A 27,217-nucleotide genomic window follows, 5' to 3' on the forward strand; every position below is an offset into this window, starting at 1 on the left:
ACAACTACCTCTACTGCCACAACCACTGCATCCGACCTTTGGTCCCAGGGCAGCTGCGTATGGTCTGCCGGTAAAATTTTGCCGTGTTTATGCATGAGTCTTAATATTAAAAAGGAGCAACTGCTCCCAATATAAAAGTAAATGCGCTTTTGCCTAAGTGCGCAATTATCAAAGTAATAACGCTAGTATTGTAAATAATACATGTCCAGATTTAGCAAAAGTAGTTTTTGTAGATGTATTATGTAATGTTATTGCACAGTGTATGGTTCTTGGGGTTGGGGAGGGGCAAATGCGTTTCTCGAGTTCTTTTTCCCACAGGCCCAGGGCACATTAAAGGCGATTTAAACCAAAGGGATACCAAGCTGTTCTGTGGACCCTTTTAGAATCCATTTGTTGACTCCTCTGTAAAGGTTAAAGGAAAGCCTCTGCTTTGTTGGGATTTAGGAAGGTACCTCATTGGATTTGTATTAACTGGAATTGTGATCCATATATTCTATTTTTTCAATATTGATTGTTTGGGTTGTCATGGGCATTAGGGTGGGAGGGGTGTGGGCAGTTAACCCAAATCTTTTCCTAGAATTTGCAGCTTATCAAAGCGGCTTTATTAAGGGTGGCAATTGCTTGAATAGTCCAGTATGGGGGAAGGAGCCACCAGTGTGTCTGCCAGTGGATGAGCAACCTGTTGCAAGCCTTCCATGGCAACTAGACCAGCGATTACATCTGGGGTAACATGGCATCAGATCCATTTACTTAACCCATCAATTTTGTCTCAATATTGAATAGCATGTCGATATTGGTTGTATGTTCGATATTTTCCATGGGGGTTTGTGGATCTGGGGGGGGGGCTGCTTAATTTTGACTCTTACAGATTTAATCAAACCCTCAAAGAACAGCTGGTGGTCCAACCAATATCCGCTCCCCTTCCCCCATCGCTAACGGCGCAAAGCTACTTCAATAGAGGCCCAGGCGCTTGTAACGTTTTCTAATGGCAAGTAATGGGTATTCATGTAAATGGCACTCATCTGCTTTTGTCTGTAATTGTATTGTACTTTAATACAATTTAATGGCTAAGTGTATCAGTTTCTTATTGTTTGGTTGATTTTTGTATTTAGAGGAGAGGGGTTTGTGTAGGCTTTCTTTTCCTCCCCTTTGCATTTTTCAGTGTGCGGTGTCCCTGAATGCTTTCAACTGAAGATGTCATCCTAACATTTGTATGTAAAGATTTGCTTTCGCATCAATCAACTTCAGCCTCTTTGGTCACGTAAGGTCAAAAAGCAAGTCCATTTTGTTCCTAACCTTTTTTTTTTTTTTTTTTTTTTTAATTAATAGTCCGTCATAAATTGTAAGATGTGTGGGCAAGCTCTTACGAATTAGCTTTGTAAAGTACATTACTGTAACTGTTCCCATTTTCTTTTAATAAATACATAGCCTGTTGTGATTGAAATATTTTGGTATGCATTTGTTTTTTGGGGAATGTGTGGGGCTTTCTTGGGTATTTCTTTATGCCTTTTTCAGGTATGAGTTTAAAGCTTGCTGCTTATTGTAGAGCTGGGATGCCAGGGCTTCATGTCAACTTTTTCAAGATGGAGAGGCAGATAAGTCCAGTCCTACAGCTGTGCTCAAGTCAAAGGAGGAAAGGCAAAAATATACAGATTGAGAATCTTGTGTATGAATTACATTTGTAGTCATTTGGTTGAAAATGTAATGGAAGTCTACCTCGTTTCTAAAAATCTTATATATATTAGTCTTGTGTTGTGGGGGTGGGTGTAGGGGTCTTGTTTTTGCCATTTTTGGTCTTGCAGAATCTTACAAAGCCATGTGAAGAATGCCACCTATTGGACGTTAGGACCCGAAATCGGCCCACCGAACGCGTCGGCAGGCAGGACCGTTTGTTAAACTACACTAGATTGGAAATTGTTCATAGTGTAAAGTATCCAGTCACTATTCTCTGCACAACTGTGCAGGATGATAAAGTTGCTTTACAAATGTATAGCAGTAGTCCCCCTTTTTAACTGTTGCACAACTGTGCTCCAGGCTCCAAATTTAAAGTGGCTGGAAAAGTTGCGCAACTGTGCAGCTTTATTTGGAAAAATTTTTTTGCACAAGTTATCTGGAAAAGATGTGTTTGGGCGGGGAGGGCTCTGCACTTTCTTTTTCTTCTGCAGAAATATCAAGCCACCTGTGTGGTGGAAGTACATGTCGTCGTCCTGTGGAGTCTGTAGTAACCAGGTGTCTGAATTTTTAAATCCTAATTATAGAATACTCATGACGTGTCTTCTAAACATCAGTAACATCAATCACCAGTGCTTCAGAAGCTATTTTTTTTTTTTTTTTTACTGCCTTCATGCACTTAAGTTTCTCTACATCTCTTAACCCTTTAGTTGAGTCATAACAGTTGGTATTGCAATTGGTGTGGTGGAAGTGTTTGTGTAGCAGCTCTTTGTTTCAGATCACTCATGTGTCCCCTGCCTTCTCAACTGCACCTGAATGCAAGGCTGTCTGTGAGCAGTTTCATGGTGAATGTCTTCAGTTGAATGAATGCCGATCCGAATCCCCTTTCTGTGTGCTTGACGGCTTTGTCCAAACCTCGGGAGCCCTGCATCGAAACCCTTCTGTGTGTCTGCGTGTCTTCGCTGTTTTTCCCCCATTCTTATTTTTTAGGTCAATTTCACTTAAAGCAAATTGTCTTGTCATCTGGGAGAGCCCTAACCGCCTGATGGAACACTGGCAAATCCAGTCACTCTGATCAAGCTCAGGCTTATTGTGCTGCTAATTGAGCATCGCTCTGCTGCTATCTGCTATAAGTACATAAAATTGATCTTCTGTATGGGTAGGACAGCCTTACTACTTTTCTTAAATTATGCATGTACATAACCATTGCACTAAGATTTCAAAGTCAAATCCAATGTAAGTGTTTGGAATTTGGAAGCTTTGGGGAGGGGTGGGGCAACACTCTTCAGGTATGCTGTTGTGATTTCTTAAACTGGGATTTGAGCTGTAACATTGGAGTTGATGGATGTACTTGCAACAAAGCTATCCTAAGTAACTACTATTTGCGTTGGTTTCTAAATTGACATTTTATAAAGTTACTTTGGGATTGGGAGGGGGGGTGGTGGGCTTGTAAACTCTTTCTGTCTTTCTCATTGCAGCTGTAGGCTTAAACATTTGAACTGAACTTGGAAGAATTTGGTGTGAAGCCTCGCTGGCTGAAGATAAGTTTATACACCTTTTAAGAGATTATGAAAATGAGAATAGTTTGGAGTAGGGGGGAAATTGGAAACCCTGCAAGCTTCTGTCTAGTTACAGGACTGGCAAGTACAAACGTGACTTTGTTCCGACCACGTTGGTGGAATATGGAGACCCAGATGATTGTGTGGTGGTAAATGACATTTAAATTTATAATATTTTTTTTGTGTTGGGGGGCGGGGGGGGGCTCTAAACTCTTCTCTTTGTGTTTCAGCTTTTAAATAGGATCGTGTCACATCTGAATACAAGTGCAGCCTTCTACAAGATGTCTCTGTTCAGAATTTTATGTGCTAGTAGAAGCCTTTTGAAGTTCCTAATTGGAGCATAAAACTATCAGTGTTTGAAGAAATTATTCGGAGATTGAGGGGAAACCTGCAGTCGTTTATCTATTTTCAGGCTAATGAAGAGAAAATTCAAAACCTATAAGTGTTGTAGAGCAGTAGGTTTGAGGTTTTTCTTTTCCTGAGGGAACAATCTTCATTTGTTTCTTCAGGTTTTGCTTTTTAACCTCATAAGAAAAAAAGCAAAAGACTCCGGTGGAGGCACTCCTGATTCTCAGGATGGGGTTCGATTCCCTGCGGTGTCTTTGCTTGTCTAACCTCTGCTCAAACAGTACTCTTAACATGTGTACAGGGAGAACATTAATCAATTTATAAATTCTTCTTGGTGGGGCTTATCAATTAAACACAAATTATATTTAAGTGGGTGAAAATATTTTCATGTGAATAAGGTTTTGTTTGCCCATGGCCTGATGTCGTCTTTTTTTTTTTTTTTTTTGCATCCCAGTTAATGAGTACTTGACATCTGCGTTAACCCAACATGGTTTGATAAACCAGCATTGTTTTTAACACGTTGGCATAATTTGTTGCGGTTTACTGAACTGTAATGGACCTTGTTCACGCTAGCGCAGTCTTTGACAACGAAGCTGTGAGGGATGGATTTGCTAACTCTTCAATTGCATGAATGGTATAAAGCTCCTAGATCACATCTGATTTTCCACAACTCATGTTGTCTGGAGTTTTTGGTCCGATCCAAAAACCACTGCAGTACAGTCTATTGAAGAGACCACTTTGCAGCGTATTATAGTGTTAACTTTATTTTTTTTTTTTTTCCCCCATTCTAACATTGCTGTTAACAAGTCATTTGAGTTATAAATTTTAGGCCACTATGATGGTTGGTTTATTTTTTTTAAATGTATTTAATTCACAACCTTAGTGGTTATCGTGGTGATTAGGCTTTAATACCTCAGGATGTGAATTTTCAGTAACCCGAGATCCCCCACTTGACTGCATTTTCCATTTACCTTTTTGATTCGTAACCTATTTATGTCTGCATATGTGGACAGCTAGACGTTGTGAAATTTTAAATGGCAAGCTATAGAAAGTTGGTTTTTTTTTTTGTTTTTTTTTTTTTTCAACATTGTTTTGCCAACCATGTTAAAATAAGATTTTGCATTATTAAATTCTGAATCTGTGTACTGATTTTCATTGTCCCATGTCTGCCAAACATGATGTTTGGACCACTCAACATCTGAAGCATGAAACTGAACTTTTGGTTGGATTTTAGGAGTGAGTGCACTTCGCTCCATAGAAAGCTATAGGATGCACCCTTGCTCCCTATTTAGTGAATGACCTCCAGTGTGCTGTCTGTCTGCACTGGTCTCAGAACAGTTTGAAATGCACCTTATTTTCATCCTAACTCCCATGCAAAGCCTCTGAAAGCAACTTTTTTCAGCTTTTGGATGAACCTTTTGATTCACAATGTGAAAATGCATAGTAACTGTATAGGAATGCATTTACTAATGTTAATGAATAGAACTGTCTCATACAGTGATAAAATAACAATTTGTTCAAATCAAGTGAAATGACCCACAGATGTGATGGTTGAAAAATGTTTTTCAACTTTAGAGAAGTTTTGAATTTTCATCTTTTTATCTTTTTTTTTTTTTTTTTTTTTTTTTTTTTTTTTGTGGCATATCAGTGAAACCAGAGACACTTCAACAGGTTCCAATAAAAAATAAAAAAAATCTTGGCGGTTTCTTACCAGAGGCACTTTTGTTAGTGCCTCGCCAGTAGAAGCGCTTCACGGAAATCGACGTCATGCTGTTGTCACGTGAGGCAGAAGTTCAACCCTTAAATGACAGTGTAGAGTCTTGCGAACAGTATTCACTCCGTTTTAATTCATTTAAATTATGCGTTGCATATGGCGACTATAAAATACAGCACCCACACATGGACGCGGGGTCGAACGAGGTTAATTAAACGATCGGAGTCTGCTTATACTGCGGTTGCCATTTGTAGTACGCAGAAAACATGGATGGAATCTAGTCATAAAAATGCCATTAGCTAAGAAACCCAGAATGTCATGGAATATCATTTGTAAGAAAATTAATTTGAATGCACAATTAATAGAATTAAAATTGTGATTATATCCTAGTGTGATTAACTTCAAATGTCTGTGATTTTAATTAAATATCTAATCTGCAGGTTTATGACCTGTGTGAAGTTGGCCCCCCACCCAACGCAAAACGTTGGCAAAATAGTCTCAATCGTTTGTGCTGTAAATTTCCGTTTGAGCTGCTTCAGTTTTTTAGATATTAAAATAATATTTATAGGTCATTCTGAGGTCACTCAGCCCCCCCACATGCTCCAAATACACCCCAAATAGTCTCGTTTGTTTGTGCTTCACTGTAAAAGTTTCCTTTGTGCTGCTTCGGTTTTTTTAAATATTAGACACAGGCGAATTATAAATGCTGATATTTATTGAATACAATACTGACAGAATAAAATAGATCACTTAATGGTCACAAATCAAATAGAGGTTAGTAGCAGTCTCGGTCATTCTGATTACTATATATTAGGCTACTATATTATATATTTCTAAAATAGGTCTATCTTGTTTTGTGTGTAGTCAGTATGATTTGAGCAGTGAGCATTTTATTTGCGGGTTTGTCATTTCAATCTGAAAATTTTCAATCAAATGTTTTAATACAACAACTCCTTATCAATGGTTTTTGTAGTTGCTATGGTGTTTATTACAAACTTTATTGGTGTTCAGACAGCAGCAGTTCAATATTCATCTGGTGTCTCAGACTTTTTTTTTTTGTCACTCACTTTCGCTCAGCTCTGGGCACGAGGACAAAAGTGCAAATCTCGATGTGAACACTTTTGAGTAGAACTGCCGAAGACATTCTGTCAAGACTAATCATCACATCATTTGTTCAATAAACAATTATCTTTACTTCATTCACTGGTCTTTCCTGATTGAACTTATTTACATGGAGTATCATCTGCTACACTTCACTGCCATCACTAGGCGCAAGTGACACTTCTGTTCAAGAAGCTCTTGTGGAAATTAGTGTAGAGTTAGTAGAGAAAGTCACTATAAATCAAACTACAAAAGTCTTTACTAAATCAAATTTCTGGCCAATGTATGTACAATGTTTTAACACTGTCAGATACAATATTTGTTAACTTCAAGAATAATGGTACAACATTCAAAAGAGCTAAGACTGTCAATGTTTATTGAACAGAAATCTCATTGCTAATACTAATATATGCTAATTACAGTTGCACATGTGACCCATTTTTTTTTAATACATTGTGCATCTAGGGGTCAACATTACCATAATGGTCCTAATATAAGATATATTATTACTATATTATATTATCCTTATATTCAGACCAATACAGTAATACATGAAGACAAGTTTATACTGAACATGACATTTTGAGTCAGGATTATTTAAGTGGGTAATTATGTTTTGCTTATGCCAGATGGCCAAGAAACCAACAGTCGACAGAGATTCCATTTTCACAGTCCTGTGTTTATCAGAAGAGGCCATAGTCCAAAATGGCAACATAGCTACTCCTAATCAGAGCATCTGCACAGAGCTTAGTAAGCAGCTAGAAAACAAGATCACTGTAAAGGCTCTATACACTTTTGTTAAATTAAATAGACACAACATCTGGACTGCTTTAGGGTTTACTCATGAATGTGATCATGAAACAAATGGCAGTAGTGATGACACTGATTTTGAGCCAGGGTCCCTTTCACCAAGATCAAAAGATTGCTGGACTTTTGATCTTGAAGTTCCATTTCAGAAATGGATTGAATTCATGCCTGAAACGGTTAAATACAACAACAAGATCTCTAAAACACAAAAAAGGGAATACACAATTTTAAGCCTGGCATCTGGACACGTGAAATCATCACGTTTTTAAGTTTAAGTTTTTTTTTGTTAATGGATGTTCGATAGTACACAGTAATTACATTTCAAAAGTAAAATCATTTTGGCTTAATTCATTGAGTCACAAGTTTCCACATACATACACATTTTATATATATATATATATATATATATATATATATATATATATATATATATATATACATATAGTCCTAGTCAAAAGTTTGAAAACATTAAGATTTTTTAATGTTTCTGAAAGAAGTCTTCTGCTCACCAAGGCTGCATTTATTTGATCAAAAATACAGTAAAACAGTAATTTTGTGAAATATTCCAATGTAAAACAGTTGTTTTCTATCTGAATATATAGTAAACTGTAATTTATTCCTGTGATCAAAGCTGTCATTACTTCAGTCTTCAGTGTCACATGATCCTTCAGAAATCATTCTAATATGCTGATTTGCTACTCAAGGTACATTCATTATTATTATCAGTTGAAAACAGTTGTGCTGCTTTTTTTTTCTCTCTCTCTCGTGGAAACCATGATGCACAACCATTCAAAGGTTTGGGGTAAGTAATATATATATATATATATATATATATATATATATATATATATATATATACTTTTATTCAGCAAGGACACATTAAATTGATCAAAAGAGACAGAAAAGACATTTATATTGTTAAAAAGATTTCTATTTCAAATAAATGCTGTTCTTTTTACCTTTCTATTCATCAAAGAATCCACACAAAAATGTATCACAGTTTCCACAGAAATATTAAGCATGCAAAAATGGTTTTCAACATTGATAAAATAAGAACCATTCTTAATAATTGAGCACCAGTAATAATTGATAATAGTTGAGCACAAAATCAACATTTTACTATGATTTCTGAAGGATCATGTAACATTGAACACTGGAGTTTTTTTTTTTTTTTTTATTATGCCAGTCACATTACAAACAATGAACATGACAATAGTCATTCCAACACATAGTATAAAATATAGAGCATATATAGAATACAAATAGAAAAAAAGAATAGAGTATAATCTATAAAATAAACTATACAAGTAAAATAAAGAAAAACAAACCACTGAAGACTGGAGTAATGATGCTGAAAATTCAGCTTTGACATCACAGAAATAAAATTACATTTTAAATTATTTTAAAACAGAAAACAGCTATTTTAAAGTGTACTGTTTCACAATATTACTGTTTTTACTGTATTTTTTTATCAAATAAATAAAGCCTTGGTGAGATTAAGAGACTTATTTCAAAAACATTAAAAAATCTTAATGTTTCCAAACTTTTGACCTGTACTGTATAGGCCTAGACACACACACACACAACCTATGTATGTATAAACACAGAGCTACAGCAAACAGATTATGGTGCCTGTATTTATGACAATGTTAATATTACTACTGTTATTCACATAACTACATACAGTAACAAGTAAAAACACACCTTGGAGTTTGTGTTACATTCCACACATCCTGTGATCCGCTGTGTCTGTCAAAAGTTGAAAACGCACAGTGGATAGGTAACAGTTAAATTAATGCGACTATTTATGTGATTTGGTTTGCCATTTGGATCTTACCGTATTACTTCAACTGTATTGTTAAAAAAAAAAAAGACAGTCGCAAAAACGAAACTTTTACTGGCACAAACGAAGCACAAATGATTTAGCTTATTTTGGGTGAATTTAGAGTATGGGGGGGCTGGTGACGTCAAAGCCTGTAATTAATGTCTAATACTTTAAAAATCGAAGCAACACAAATGAAACTTTTACCGGCACAAACGAAGCACAAACAAATGAGACTATTTGGGGTGTATTTGGAGCATGTGGGGGGGCTGAGTGACCTCAGAATGACCTATAAATATTCTTTTAATATCTAAAAAAACTGAAGCAGCACAAACGAACATTTTTACAGCACAAAGGGAGCACAAACGATTGAGACTTTTTTGCCTACGTTTTGCGTTGGGTTGGGGGCCAACTTCACACAGGTCAGGTTATGTGCACTTCAAAATGAATGTGTGAAGCTGCTCTTACACTGAAAACACTTCATCATGATCATCGTGTGTGTGTGTGTGTGTGTGTGTGTGATGACCAAGAGAAGAGCACTCTGAAGTGTGCAGCACATACAGACTATGTATTAATTCAGTCACATCTTTACGGGGATTAATACCACACTGGGCCATGTAGCAAACTGCTTATCTGAAGTAGGGCTGGGGGATATGTCGTAAATTATATCTCCGCCTATTGACTGTATTCGATATATACATCTCGATAATTATGTATTTGCTCTAAAATGGCTCAAATTTGTTTTTTTTAATCTGAGGAACCATCATTTCATCTGAACAGCCATTGTAGCCAAGTACAAACATTTTAAAGACATTAAATTGAAATATAATAATTTGTTTTTCATTAAATAAACACAAGGAGATTGAATTTCAATCATTTTCATTGATATGCACTTTTATATTTATATTTCATATACAGTGATACATAGTAGCTTAATAAAAATCATTATTTACCTTCAGATGTTTTTACAAATACATTTTTGTGAATGAACAGGGTGTGCACAGGCACTTCGCTGACTTATTGTTGAACATTGCGTAATACTAAATTATTACTGTGGGACATGTCATGTTTATTATATAATGCAGAATTATCATTATTATGCTGATTATTAGATTTTCATTATACAAAAGCAATATATTTATGTCCTGTTTACTTCACCTTCACCTGGGGCTTTTATTTTGACACCAAAAGTGCTGTCCTATTTACTTTAACTTGACAAGGAGCTTTTATTGCGACACAGAAAAGGCAACGTGTATTTGACAAGTTTACAATGTTCCGCATGAAACACTATAATCTCCTTTTCTGTTATTATGTGCCGCGTTTGTAGATTTGTATAATAACATATAACTGTTACTAATGTTTGGATTTGCACGAATGCTTGAACCTACATTACTTTAATTTCAAAATGAACGTGAACTGATCTGAGAGTGCCGCCATGTGCGTGCGTACAGGTCAGCGCGTCATGCCGGGTTTACACATCCTCCGTGAACACCCATATTAACAGATGACACAGTTTACACTACAAGTGTGAGTCGTGAGGTGACACGGCCCAGATACTGCAGTGAGCGGACAGTTTCGTCATTGATCCTATTCTTGCCATGCAGCTCATGCTGAGCTCAGCGGCTCTGGGTGCAGTACAACACTAAAATAAACAGGAGTATGTAGAAAAGACACAAAAGCAAAAAATTATTTAAACCGAACCTATAGTACACTACAATTTATATGTCTGCATGCAAGTAAACTCAATAAAATAACTTCATAAAGGAAAGAATTAATAAACTGCTGGACCCTTTGCCATTCTGTGTATATAGGTGTACAGTATAGACACAACATTAACCAATCACAATCAAGTGTGTTGAGAAAGATGTAGTGCATGTGACTGCCCGCTGTTGTCCTTGAAGCAGCAATAACCTCAGCTTATTATGACCTTATTTTTATTTTATTTTATCCCAATTTGGAATGCCCAATTCCCACTACTTAGTAGGTCCTCGTGGTGGCGCAGTTACTCACCTCAGTCCGGGTGGCGGAGGACGAATCTCAGTTGCCTTCGCTTCTGAGACAGTCAGTCCGCACATCTTATCATGTGGTTCGTTGTGCATGACACTGCGGAGACTCCCAGCATGTGGAGGCTCATGCTACCTTCCACAATCTATGCACAACTTACCACACACCCCATTGAGAGCGAGAACCACTAATTGCGACCATGAGGAGGTTACCCCATGTGACTCTACCCTCCCTAGCAACCGGGACAATTTGGTTGCTTAGGAGACCTGGCTGGAATCAGTCAGCACACCATGGATTCGAACTCGCGACTCCAGGGGTGGTAGTCAGCGTCCATACTTGCTGAGTTATCCAGGCCCCAATTAATAAAAACAATTGTCGTAGGACCCCATAGATAACTTTATTTTCTGTGCAGAGGCGATACTGTTTCTCGCAGAAGAGACGCATTGTGAACGTCAAATGACAAACAGAAAAACAAACTGGGGTTGACACCTGGCTCCCAACTCACCCCTTCTAATATCACAATTAATTTGTTTATCTATCAGGTTAATGGTGTAAACAAACATGGCTAAAAACAGATTGATTGGATCCATGTGCAAAACTTTTTTTTTTTTTAATCTACATCAGAATTTAAAAAATTCACAATAGTAATTGTGAAACTGGACTTCAGCTAAAAGTCAGAAGTTAATGATCTGAATTTTAATTAAATCTGAGAAATATACTATATGTTGATATAGCAGAACATGCCTTTATTTAAAGTTGTCCTTGAAAATATGAAAAACAATTTGAACAATGTACTGTATATCACAGGCTGCTGTTAGATCCAGTTAATTTCTTACTGGATTTCTCTCTGTCAGGAGATTTTTGTCTGGTATTCAAAGTCATGTTAACTCCTCTAACAGCAAAGAGACTGACAGGAGACAAAGTGATAGTAAACATGAGCAGAAATTTGTAAAAAAATCTTAGTTGAGTCAGTCTGACTTTTTCACACCAGCACAATTCAACAATGTGTTTTTTGTAACAAGCAAAGGCAGTAGGAAATTTCTGCTGCTCAGCATTGTCTTGTGACCTTGTAATGGAGAACACCTCTTATCTCTCACTTGTGAAGACAATATAGCACAACATAAGGTCAAACAACAATAGCAAAAAATTTCAAGAAACAATACACATTGAAAAGTAAAATATATAGGTCAATAATAAATGAACATAATTAAATGAATAAATATTTAGAAAATAACAAAAATCAAACAACACACACAGGTTGCTTTTAAGAAACTTAAATTAGATCTTTAGATCCTTCACTATGAATAACAATGCCAGTCAATTACAGTTATAAATTCCACAAGATGAAATGTAAGTGGTCCCCAACATCAATATCGCCACCTCTCAGGTCTCGAAATTGATCCTACACCTTGTATGGATTCAGTAAAGACTTAAACAATTTTGTTAAATGACTTCTGTAAGATATAATCATGACACCACAGGTTCCTTAAGAGTCCCTTAAAGGAATACTTCACCCAGAAATGAAAATTCTGTCATCATTAATTCACCCTCATGTAGTTCAAATCCACATGACTTTCTCCTGTGGAACACAAAACCAGATTTAAGGCAGAATGTTAGCCTCAGTCACCATTCAGTTTCATTGCATCTATTTTCCATTGAGTGAAAGTGAATGGTGACTTAAGCTAACATTCTAGGTGCGTTCCAAACTGCACACTTCTGCACTTCCATTTTGTAGTGTAAAGGCCCAGGTATACTTTGTTTTTATGCCTGACCGACCGCATTGCCTTTCTGAGTATACTTTTCTGACCGTGAACGATTGGAATGCGACGCATGCTCACTACAACTGTTTTGTGACACTCTTTTGGTATGGTCATTGGCCAGCGCATGTGCAGATGACGTGTACAGCTGAGGACCATGTGCATGAGTCAAGAAAATCTAGGTGGCGCGTGGCTGTGCTGATGACACAATTTGCATCACACATACAGTACTGTGCGCAGAGCGATCCGTAATGCGCACACCCGAAGTATAATTTGCCCTTAAGTAGTCCGAGTAATATGTTCACACTGAAAATGCAACAAAAAGAAGTGCAAAACGAGTACCTGGATGATGTAGTACTACTTCAATCAAAATAACGGAGTGTGGAAAGTTGGACACTTTATGCCCTCAGTGGTTACGGCTTGCCATACGTAGCAGAAGGAGTGGTATAACCTGGCTGTGATGTTGGCTTGACAAATGATAATAATGGTGAATGTGGCAACTAGTGAAACTTCTGTAAAGAAAGCACTTGCAAATGTGAGTTAAATGATTTACCATAACCCCACATTGTGTGAATATGTACATTATTTGAGATAAAAGAGTTTGGCTAACATGCTTAATCTAGTGGCAACACATTGCATGCGTATGAAACGTCACTTCCGTCAGCTGAAAAACAGACTTTGCCTCTGTGTAGTAAAAACATTTAGTGTTCTATTTGTTGTGACACTGCACAAATTTATACACTACATGGCTGAGTGCATATAGCACGTCATTTGGGACACTGACGTTCCTCTTTGTGTTCCACGGAAGAAAGTCATGCGGATCTAGAACTACACGAGGGTGAGTAAATGATGAAAGAATTTTCATTTTGGGGTGAACTGTCCCTTTAACTGCCAGCTCATCTGCTGCTTTTATTTGCTTAGGAGCGTAGAAAGTGAAAAAAAGCACGCATCATTCGCAATCGTTAAAAAAAATCTCTGGAAAGATCCCGGTCATGTGACTACGAGTGGCCGGTCCGTCACGAAGCAGTTTCGCCCTCTAGCGGCCCGCCATCCGTCTTACAGCAACACCGTGGGCTGGACTGACGGGGAAGGATGTGGTCATTTTTCGCACGGGATCCTATCAAAGACTTCAACTATGACATTTTATCCAAGAACCAAGAAAAGTCAGGCATTTGGACCCTTAGTCGGGGCAAGCGCAAGGTAAAATAAGCTGACATTTATTTTAAACACATAAATCGTCGAAACAGGCCGCCGAGGCCCCGGTCTCGAGTTTGAACTGTGTCTCGCTTAGCATCGCGCATCAGCGGGTAGTACAGCAAAGACACAGAGGGCTCAAAACACCCTGTGTTTCTTTGACAGGTTATACGTTTCAGTAGTCAGGGGTCAGTATCGTTGTGGGATGTACTAGTTAGATTATAAAACCATTAATTGTAGAAAACAATTTTTGTTTTTGTTTTGTCATTTAATCACTCGTGCAGCCTCGTTACGTTTCTGTGGCCACGTCAACAAAAAACTGCTCTCATATTAAAGAGCTCAATGATTATGTGACTAAGCACAATCGGTAGCACCAATCTGATTGTTTCTGTTTATTTTCTATCGGTTGTCAACTGCCATCACTTATGCATTTATGTGTGATGAGGTAAATAGCTGAGAAAAGCTGTCGTGCTAATGTTTACAGTACAAGTGTCCAGTCTTAAAACTGGATCTGATCATTTACCAGCATTACTGACATGTCGTATCATTAATAACTGCATCTAATTATCATTTACCAGAATTACTGACATGTCATATCATTAATAACTGCATCTAATTATCATTTACCAGAATTACTGACATGTCATATCATTAATAACTGCATCTAATTATCATTTACCAGAATTACTGACATGTCATATCATTAATAACTGCATCTAATTATCATTTACCAGAATTACTGACATGTCATATCATTAATAACTGCATCTAATTATCATTTACCAGAATTACTGACATGTCATATCATTAATAACTGCATCTAATTATCATTTATCAGAATTACTGACATGTCATATCATTAATAACTCCATCTAATTATCTTTTATCAGAATTACTGACATGTCATATCATTAATAACTCCATCTAATTATAATTTACCAGAATTACTGACATGTCATATCAATAATAACTGCATCTAATTATCATTTATCAGAATTACTGACATCATATCATTAATAACTGCATCTAATTATCATTTACCAGAATTACTGACATGTCATATCATTAATAACTGCATCTAATTATCATTTATCAGAATTACTGACATGTCATATCATTAATAACTGCATCTAATTATCATTTATCAGAATTACTGACATCATATCATTAATAACTGCATCTAATTATCATTTACCAGAATTACTGACATGTCATATCATTAATAACTGCATCTAATTATCATTTATCGGAATTACTGACATGTCATATCAATAATAACTGCATCTAATTATCATTTACCAGAATTACTGACAAATTATATCATTAATAACTGCATCTAATTATCATTTATCAGAATTACTGACGTCATATCATTAATAACTGCATCTAATTATCATTTATCAGAATTACTGACATGTCATATCATTAATAACTGCATCTAATTATCATTTATCAGAATTACTGACATGTCATATCATTAATAACTGCATCTACTTATCATTTATCAGAATTACTGACATGTCATATCATTAATAACTGCATCTAATTATAATTTATCAGAATTACTGACGTCATATCATCAATAACTGCATCTAATTATCATTTATCAGAATTACTGACACGTCATATCATTAATAACTGCATCTAATTATCATTTATCCGAATTGCTGTATGTCATATCATTAATAACTGCATCTAATTATCATTTATCAGAATTACTGACATGTCATATCATTAATAACTGCATCTAATTATCATTTATCAGAATTACTGACATATCATTAATAACGGCATCTAATTATCATTTATCAGAATTACTGATATGTCATATCAATAATAACTGCATCTAATTATCATTTATCAGATTTACTGACATGTCATATCATTAATAACTGCATCTAATTATCATTTACCAGATTTACTGACATGTCGTATCATTAATAACTGCATCTAATTATAATTTTTCAGAATTACTGACGTCATTAATAACTGCATCTAATTATCATTGATCAGAATTACTGATATGTCATAGCAATAATAACTGCATCTAATTATCATTTATCAGAATTACTGACATGTCATATCATTAATAACTCCATCTAATTATCATTTATCAGAATTACTGACATGTCATATCATTAATAACTCCATCTAATTATCATTTACCAGAATTTCTGATTTGTCATATCAATAATAACTGCATCTAATTATAATTTATCAGAATTACTGACGTCATATCATTAATAACTGCATCTAATTATCATTTATCAGATTTACTGACATGTCGTATCATTAATAACTGCATCTAATTATCATTTATCAGAATTACTGACATGTCATATCATTAATAACTGCATCTAATTATCATTTATCAGAATTACTGACATGTCATATCATTAATAACTGCATCTAATTATCATTTATCAGAATTACTGACATGTCATATCAATAATAACTGCATCTAATTATCATTTATCAGAATTACTGACATGTCATATCATTAATAACTGCATCTAATTATCATTTATCAGAATTACTGACGTCATATCGTTAATAACTGCATCTAATTATCATTTACCAGAATTACTTGCGTCATATCATTAATAACTGCATCTAATTATCATTTACCAGATTTACTGACATGTCATATCATTAATAACTGCATCTAATTATCATTTATCAGAATTACTGACGTCATATCATTAATAACTGCATCTAATTATCATTTACCAGAATTACTGACGTCATATCATCAACAACTGCATCTAATTATCATTTATCAGAATTACTGATTTGTCATATCAATAATAACTGCATCTAATTATAATTTATCAGAATTACTGACGTCATATCATTAATAACTGCATCTAATTATCATTTATCAGAATTACTGATATGTCATATAATTAATAACTGCATTTAATTATCATTTATCAGAATTACTGACATCATATCATTAATAACTGCATCTAATTATCATTTATCAGAATTACTGACATATCATTAATAACTGCATCTAATTATCATTTATCAGAATTACTGATATGTCATATCAATAATAACTGCATCTAATTATCATTTATCAGAATTACTGACATGTCATATCATTAATAACTGCATCTAATTATCATTTACCAGATTTACTGACATGTCGTATCATTAATAACTGCATCTAATTATCATTTTTCAGAATTACTGACGTCATTAATAACTGCATCTAATTATCATTGATCAGAATTACTGATATGTCATAGCAATAATAACTGCATCTAATTATCATTTATCAGAATTACTGACATGTCATATCATTAATAACTCCATCTAATTATCATTTACCAGAATTTCTGATTTGTCATATCAATCATAACTGCATCTAATTATAATTTATCAGAATTACTGACGTCATATCATTAATAACTGCATCTAATTATCATTTATCAGATTTACTGACATGTCGTATCATTAATAACTGCATCTAATTATCATTTATCAGAATTACTGACATGTCATACCATTAATAACTGCATCTAATTATCATTTATCAGAATTACTGACGTCATATCATTAATAACTGCATCTAATTATCATTTACCAGAATTACTTGCGTCATATCATTAATAACTGCATCTAATTATCATTTACCAGATTTACTGACATGTCATATCATTAATAACTGCATCTAATTATCATTTATCAGAATTACTGACGTCATATCATTAATAACTGCATCTAATTATCATTTACCAGAATTACTGACGTCATATCATCAACAACTGCATCTAATTATCATTTATCAGAATTACTGATTTGTCATATCAATAATAACTGCATCTAATTATAATTTATCAGAATTACTGACGTCATATCATTAATAACTGCATCTAATTATCATTTATCAGAATTACTGATATGTCATATAATTAATAACTGCATTTAATTATCATTTATCAGAATTACTGACATCATATCATTAATAACTGCATCTAATTATCATTTATCAGAATTACTGACATATCATTAATAACTGCATCTAATTATCATTTATCAGAATTACTGATATGTCATATCAATAATAACTGCATCTAATTATCTTTAATCAGAATTACTGACATGTCATATCATTAATAACTCCATCTAATTATAATTTACCAGAATTACTGACATGTCATATCAATAATAACTGCATCTAATTATCATTTATCAGAATTACTGACATCATATCATTAATAACTGCATCTAATTATCATTTACCAGAATTACTGACATGTCATATCATTAATAACTCCATCTAATTATAATTTACCAGAATTACTGACATGTCATATCAATAATAACTGCATCTAATTATCATTTATCAGAATTACTGACATCATATCATTAATAACTGCATCTAATTATCATTTACCAGAATTACTGACATGTCATATCATTAATAACTGCATCTAATTATCATTTATCAGAATTACTGACATGTCATATCATTAATAACTGCATCTAATTATCATTTATCGGAATTACTGACATGTCATATCAATAATAACTGCATCTAATTATCATTTACCAGAATTACTGACAAATTATATCATTAATAACTGCATCTAATTATCATTTATCAGAATTACTGACGTCATATCATTAATAACTGCATCTAATTATCATTTATCAGAATTACTGACATGTCATATCATTAATAACTGCATCTAATTATCATTTATCAGAATTACTGACATGTCATATCATTAATAACTGCATCTACTTATCATTTATCAGAATTACTGACATGTCATATCATTAATAACTGCATCTAATTATAATTTATCAGAATTACTGACGTCATATCATCAATAACTGCATCTAATTATCATTTATCAGAATTACTGACACGTCATATCATTAATAACTGCATCTAATTATCATTTATCCGAATTGCTGTATGTCATATCATTAATAACTGCATCTAATTATCATTTATCAGAATTACTGACATGTCATATCATTAATAACTGCATCTAATTATCATTTATCAGAATTACTGACATATCATTAATAACGGCATCTAATTATCATTTATCAGAATTACTGATATGTCATATCAATAATAACTGCATCTAATTATCATTTATCAGATTTACTGACATGTCATATCATTAATAACTGCATCTAATTATCATTTACCAGATTTACTGACATGTCGTATCATTAATAACTGCATCTAATTATAATTTTTCAGAATTACTGACGTCATTAATAACTGCATCTAATTATCATTGATCAGAATTACTGATATGTCATAGCAATAATAACTGCATCTAATTATCATTTATCAGAATTACTGACATGTCATATCATTAATAACTCCATCTAATTATCATTTATCAGAATTACTGACATGTCATATCATTAATAACTCCATCTAATTATCATTTACCAGAATTTCTGATTTGTCATATCAATAATAACTGCATCTAATTATAATTTATCAGAATTACTGACGTCATATCATTAATAACTGCATCTAATTATCATTTATCAGATTTACTGACATGTCGTATCATTAATAACTGCATCTAATTATCATTTATCAGAATTACTGACATGTCATATCATTAATAACTGCATCTAATTATCATTTATCAGAATTACTGACATGTCATATCATTAATAACTGCATCTAATTATCATTTATCAGAATTACTGACATGTCATATCAATAATAACTGCATCTAATTATCATTTATCAGAATTACTGACATGTCATATCATTAATAACTGCATCTAATTATCATTTATCAGAATTACTGACGTCATATCGTTAATAACTGCATCTAATTATCATTTACCAGAATTACTTGCGTCATATCATTAATAACTGCATCTAATTATCATTTACCAGATTTACTGACATGTCATATCATTAATAACTGCATCTAATTATCATTTATCAGAATTACTGACGTCATATCATTAATAACTGCATCTAATTATCATTTACCAGAATTACTGACGTCATATCATCAACAACTGCATCTAATTATCATTTATCAGAATTACTGATTTGTCATATCAATAATAACTGCATCTAATTATAATTTATCAGAATTACTGACGTCATATCATTAATAACTGCATCTAATTATCATTTATCAGAATTACTGATATGTCATATAATTAATAACTGCATTTAATTATCATTTATCAGAATTACTGACATCATATCATTAATAACTGCATCTAATTATCATTTATCAGAATTACTGACATATCATTAATAACTGCATCTAATTATCATTTATCAGAATTACTGATATGTCATATCAATAATAACTGCATCTAATTATCATTTATCAGAATTACTGACATGTCATATCATTAATAACTGCATCTAATTATCATTTACCAGATTTACTGACATGTCGTATCATTAATAACTGCATCTAATTATCATTTTTCAGAATTACTGACGTCATTAATAACTGCATCTAATTATCATTGATCAGAATTACTGATATGTCATAGCAATAATAACTGCATCTAATTATCATTTATCAGAATTACTGACATGTCATATCATTAATAACTCCATCTAATTATCATTTACCAGAATTTCTGATTTGTCATATCAATCATAACTGCATCTAATTATAATTTATCAGAATTACTGACGTCATATCATTAATAACTGCATCTAATTATCATTTATCAGATTTACTGACATGTCGTATCATTAATAACTGCATCTAATTATCATTTATCAGAATTACTGACATGTCATATCATTAATAACTGCATCTAATTATCATTTATCAGAATTACTGACGTCATATCATTAATAACTGCATCTAATTATCATTTACCAGAATTACTTGCGTCATATCATTAATAACTGCATCTAATTATCATTTACCAGATTTACTGACATGTCATATCATTAATAACTGCATCTAATTATCATTTATCAGAATTACTGACGTCATATCATTAATAACTGCATCTAATTATCATTTACCAGAATTACTGACGTCATATCATCAACAACTGCATCTAATTATCATTTATCAGAATTACTGATTTGTCATATCAATAATAACTGCATCTAATTATAATTTATCAGAATTACTGACGTCATATCATTAATAACTGCATCTAATTATCATTTATCAGAATTACTGATATGTCATATAATTAATAACTGCATTTAATTATCATTTATCAGAATTACTGACATCATATCATTAATAACTGCATCTAATTATCATTTATCAGAATTACTGACATATCATTAATAACTGCATCTAATTATCATTTATCAGAATTACTGATATGTCATATCAATAATAACTGCATCTAATTATCTTTAATCAGAATTACTGACATGTCATATCATTAATAACTCCATCTAATTATAATTTACCAGAATTACTGACATGTCATATCAATAATAACTGCATCTAATTATCATTTATCAGAATTACTGACATCATATCATTAATAACTGCATCTAATTATCATTTACCAGAATTACTGACATGTCATATCATTAATAACTCCATCTAATTATAATTTACCAGAATTACTGACATGTCATATCAATAATAACTGCATCTAATTATCATTTATCAGAATTACTGACATCATATCATTAATAACTGCATCTAATTATCATTTACCAGAATTACTGACATGTCATATCATTAATAACTGCATCTAATTATCATTTATCAGAATTACTGACATGTCATATCATTAATAACTGCATCTAATTATCATTTATCGGAATTACTGACATGTCATATCAATAATAACTGCATCTAATTATCATTTACCAGAATTACTGACAAATTATATCATTAATAACTGCATCTAATTATCATTTATCAGAATTACTGACGTCATATCATTAATAACTGCATCTAATTATCATTTATCAGAATTACTGACATGTCATATCATTAATAACTGCATCTAATTATCATTTATCAGAATTACTGACATGTCATATCATTAATAACTGCATCTACTTATCATTTATCAGAATTACTGACATGTCATATCATTAATAACTGCATCTAATTATAATTTATCAGAATTACTGACGTCATATCATCAATAACTGCATCTAATTATCATTTATCAGAATTACTGACACGTCATATCATTAATAACTGCATCTAATTATCATTTATCCGAATTGCTGTATGTCATATCATTAATAACTGCATCTAATTATCATTTATCAGAATTACTGACATGTCATATCATTAATAACTGCATCTAATTATCATTTATCAGAATTACTGACATATCATTAATAACGGCATCTAATTATCATTTATCAGAATTACTGATATGTCATATCAATAATAACTGCATCTAATTATCATTTATCAGATTTACTGACATGTCATATCATTAATAACTGCATCTAATTATCATTTACCAGATTTACTGACATGTCGTATCATTAATAACTGCATCTAATTATCATTTTTCAGAATTACTGACGTCATTAATAACTGCATCTAATTATCATTGATCAGAATTACTGATATGTCATAGCAATAATAACTGCATCTAATTATCATTTATCAGAATTACTGACATGTCATATCATTAATAACTCCATCTAATTATCATTTATCAGAATTACTGACATGTCATATCATTAATAACTCCATCTAATTATCATTTACCAGAATTTCTGATTTGTCATATCAATAATAACTGCATCTAATTATAATTTATCAGAATTACTGACGTCATATCATTAATAACTGCATCTAATTATCATTTATCAGATTTACTGACATGTCGTATCATTAATAACTGCATCTAATTATCATTTATCAGAATTACTGACATGTCATATCATTAATAACTGCATCTAATTATCATTTATCAGAATTACTGACATGTCATATCATTAATAACTGCATCTAATTATCATTTATCAGAATTACTGACATGTCATATCAATAATAACTGCATCTAATTATCATTTATCAGAATTACTGACATGTCATATCATTAATAACTGCATCTAATTATCATTTATCAGAATTACTGACGTCATATCGTTAATAACTGCATCTAATTATCATTTACCAGAATTACTTGCGTCATATCATTAATAACTGCATCTAATTATCATTTACCAGATTTACTGACATGTCATATCATTAATAACTGCATCTAATTATCATTTATCAGAATTACTGACGTCATATCATTAATAACTGCATCTAATTATCATTTACCAGAATTACTGACGTCATATCATCAACAACTGCATCTAATTATCATTTATCAGAATTACTGATTTGTCATATCAATAATAACTGCATCTAATTATAATTTATCAGAATTACTGACGTCATATCATTAATAACTGCATCTAATTATCATTTATCAGAATTACTGATATGTCATATAATTAATAACTGCATTTAATTATCATTTATCAGAATTACTGACATCATATCATTAATAACTGCATCTAATTATCATTTATCAGAATTACTGACATATCATTAATAACTGCATCTAATTATCATTTATCAGAATTACTGATATGTCATATCAATAATAACTGCATCTAATTATCATTTATCAGAATTACTGACATGTCATATCATTAATAACTGCATCTAATTATCATTTACCAGATTTACTGACATGTCGTATCATTAATAACTGCATCTAATTATCATTTTTCAGAATTACTGACGTCATTAATAACTGCATCTAATTATCATTGATCAGAATTACTGATATGTCATAGCAATAATAACTGCATCTAATTATCATTTATCAGAATTACTGACATGTCATATCATTAATAACTCCATCTAATTATCATTTACCAGAATTTCTGATTTGTCATATCAATCATAACTGCATCTAATTATCATTTATCAGAATTACTGACGTCATATCATTAATAACTGCATCTAATTATCATTTATCAGATTTACTGACATGTCGTATCATTAATAACTGCATCTAATTATCATTTATCAGAATTACTGACATGTCATATCATTAATAACTGCATCTAATTATCATTTATCAGAATTACTGACGTCATATCATTAATAACTGCATCTAATTATCATTTACCAGAATTACTGACATGTCATATCATTAATAACTGCATCTAATTATCATTTACCAGATTTACTGACATGTCATATCATTAATAACTGCATCTAATTATCATTTATCAGAATTACTGACGTCATATCATTAATAACTGCATCTAATTATCATTTACCAGAATTACTGACGTCATATCATCAACAACTGCATCTAATTATCATTTATCAGAATTACTGATTTGTCATATCAATAATAACTGCATCTAATTATAATTTATCAGAATTACTGACGTCATATCATTAATAACTGCATCTAATTATCATTTATCAGAATTACTGATATGTCATATAATTAATAACTGCATTTAATTATCATTTATCAGAATTACTGACATCATATCATTAATAACTGCATCTAATTATCATTTATCAGAATTACTGACATATCATTAATAACTGCATCTAATTATCATTTATCAGAATTACTGATATGTCATATCAATAATAACTGCATCTAATTATCATTTAATCAGAATTACTGACATGTCATATCATTAATAACTCCATCTAATTATAATTTACCAGAATTACTGACATGTCATATCAATAATAACTGCATCTAATTATCATTTATCAGAATTACTGACATCATATCATTAATAACTGCATCTAATTATCATTTATCAGAATTACTGACATGTCATATCATTAATAACTGCATCTAATTATCATTTATCAGAATTACTGACATGTCATATCATTAATAACTGCATCTAATTATCATTTATCAGAATTACTGACATGTCATATCATTAATAACTGCATCTAATTATCATTTATCAGAATTACTGACATGTCATATCATTAATAACTGCATCTAATTATCATTTATCAGAATTACTGACATGTCATATCATTAATAACTGCATCTAATTATCATTTATCAGAATTACTGACAGTCATATCATTAATAACTGCATCTAATTATCATTTATCAGAATTACTGATATGTCATATCATTAATAACTGCATCTAATTATCATTTATCAGAATTACTGACATGTCATATCATTAATAACTGCATCTAATTATCATTTATCAGAATTACTGACATATCATTAATAACTGCATCTAATTATCATTTATCAGAATTACTGATATGTCATATCAATAATAACTGCATCTAATTATCATTTATCAGAATTACTGACATGTCATATCATTAATAACTGCATCTAATTATCATTTACCAGATTTACTGACATGTCGTATCATTAATAACTGCATCTAATTATAATTTTTCAGAATTACTGACGTCATTAATAACTGCATCTAATTATCATTGATCAGAATTACTGATATGTCATATCAATAATAACTGCATCTAATTATCATTTATCAGAATTACTGACATGTCATATCATTAATAACTCCATCTAATTATCATTTACCAGAATTTCTGATTTGTCATATCATTAATAACTGCATCTAATTATCATTTATCAGAATTACTGACATGTCATATCATTAATAACTGCATCTAATTATCATTTATCAGAATTACTGACATGTCATATCATTAATAACTGCATCTAATTATCATTTATCAGAATTACTGACTGTCATATCATTAATAACTGCATCTAATTATCATTTATCAGAATTACTGACATGTCATATCATTAATAACTGCATCTAATTATCATTTATCAGAATTACTGACATGTCATATCATTAATAACTGCATCTAATTATCATTTATCAGAATTACTGACATGTCATATCATTAATAACTGCATCTAATTATCATTTACCAGAATTACTAACGTCATATCATTAATAACTGCATCTAATTATCATTTATCAGAATTACTGACGTCATATCATTAATAAATACATCTAATTATCATTTATCAGAATTACTGATATGGCATATCATTACTAACTGCATCTAATTATCATTTATCAGAATTACTGACATGTCATATCATTAATAACTGCATCTAATTATCATTTACCAGAATTACTTGCGTCATATCATTAATAACTGCATCTAATTATCATTTACCAGATTTACTGACATGTCATATCATTAATAACTGCATCTAATTATCAGTTATCAGAATTACTGACGTCATTAATAACTGCATCTAATTATCAGTTATCAGAATTACTGACGTCATTAATAACTGCATCTAATTATCATTTATCAGAATTACTGACGTAATATCATTAATAACTGCATCTAATTATCATTTACCAGAATTTCTGATTTTTCATATCATTAATAACTGCATCTAATTATCATTTATCAGAATTACTGACATGTCATATCAATAATAACTGCATCTAATTATCATTTATCAGAATTACTGACGTCATATCATTAATAACTGCATCTAATTATCATTTACCAGAATTACTGACGTCATATCATCAACAACTGCATCTAATTATCATTTATCAGAATTACTGATTTGTCATATCAATAATAACTGCATCTAATTATAATTTATCAGAATTACTGACGTCATATCATTAATAACTGCATCTAATTATCATTTATCAGAATTACTGATATGTCATATAATTAATAACTGCATTTAATTATCATTTATCAGAATTACTGACATCATATCATTAATAACTGCATCTAATTATCATTTATCAGAATTACTGACATATCATTAATAACTGCATCTAATTATCATTTATCAGAATTACTGATATGTCATATCAATAATAACTGCATCTAATTATCATTTATCAGAATTACTGACATGTCATATCATTAATAACTGCATCTAATTATCATTTACCAGATTTACTGACATGTCAGTATCATTAATAACTGCATCTAATTATCATTTTTCAGAATTACTGACATCATTAATAACTGCATCTAATTATCATTGATCAGAATTACTGATATGTCATATCAATAATAACTGCATCTAATTATCATTTATCAGAATTACTGACATGTCATATCATTAATAACTCCATCTAATTATCATTTACCAGAATTTCTGATTTGTCATATCAATAATAACTGCATCTAATTATCATTTATCAGAATTACTGACGTCATATCATTAATAACTGCATCTAATTATCATTTATCAGATTTACTGACATGTCGTATC

General features: G+C 31.7%; 1 protein-coding gene across 3 annotated transcripts in view; it reads left to right on the forward strand.

Annotated features, from left to right (window-relative positions):
- Positions 1 to 13,835: 13,835 nt before the first annotated feature.
- LOC127418406 (N-terminal kinase-like protein) overlaps positions 13,836 to 27,217 on the forward strand; it is a 46,760-nt gene continuing 33,378 nt past the window's right edge. For all 3 annotated transcript variants that reach the window (XR_007893423.1, XM_051659058.1, XM_051659059.1), the window contains exon 1: positions 13,836 to 13,983. Coding sequence is in view for 2 of the 3 variants with exons in the window: in XM_051659058.1 (XP_051515018.1) it covers positions 13,876 to 13,983 (108 nt within the window). In the remaining variant the exon portion in view is untranslated. The remainder of the gene's footprint in view (positions 13,984 to 27,217) is intronic.

The sequence above is a fragment of the Myxocyprinus asiaticus genome, chromosome 27, assembly GCF_019703515.2.
Source record: "Myxocyprinus asiaticus isolate MX2 ecotype Aquarium Trade chromosome 27, UBuf_Myxa_2, whole genome shotgun sequence".
NCBI lineage: Eukaryota > Metazoa > Chordata > Actinopteri > Cypriniformes > Catostomidae > Myxocyprinus > Myxocyprinus asiaticus.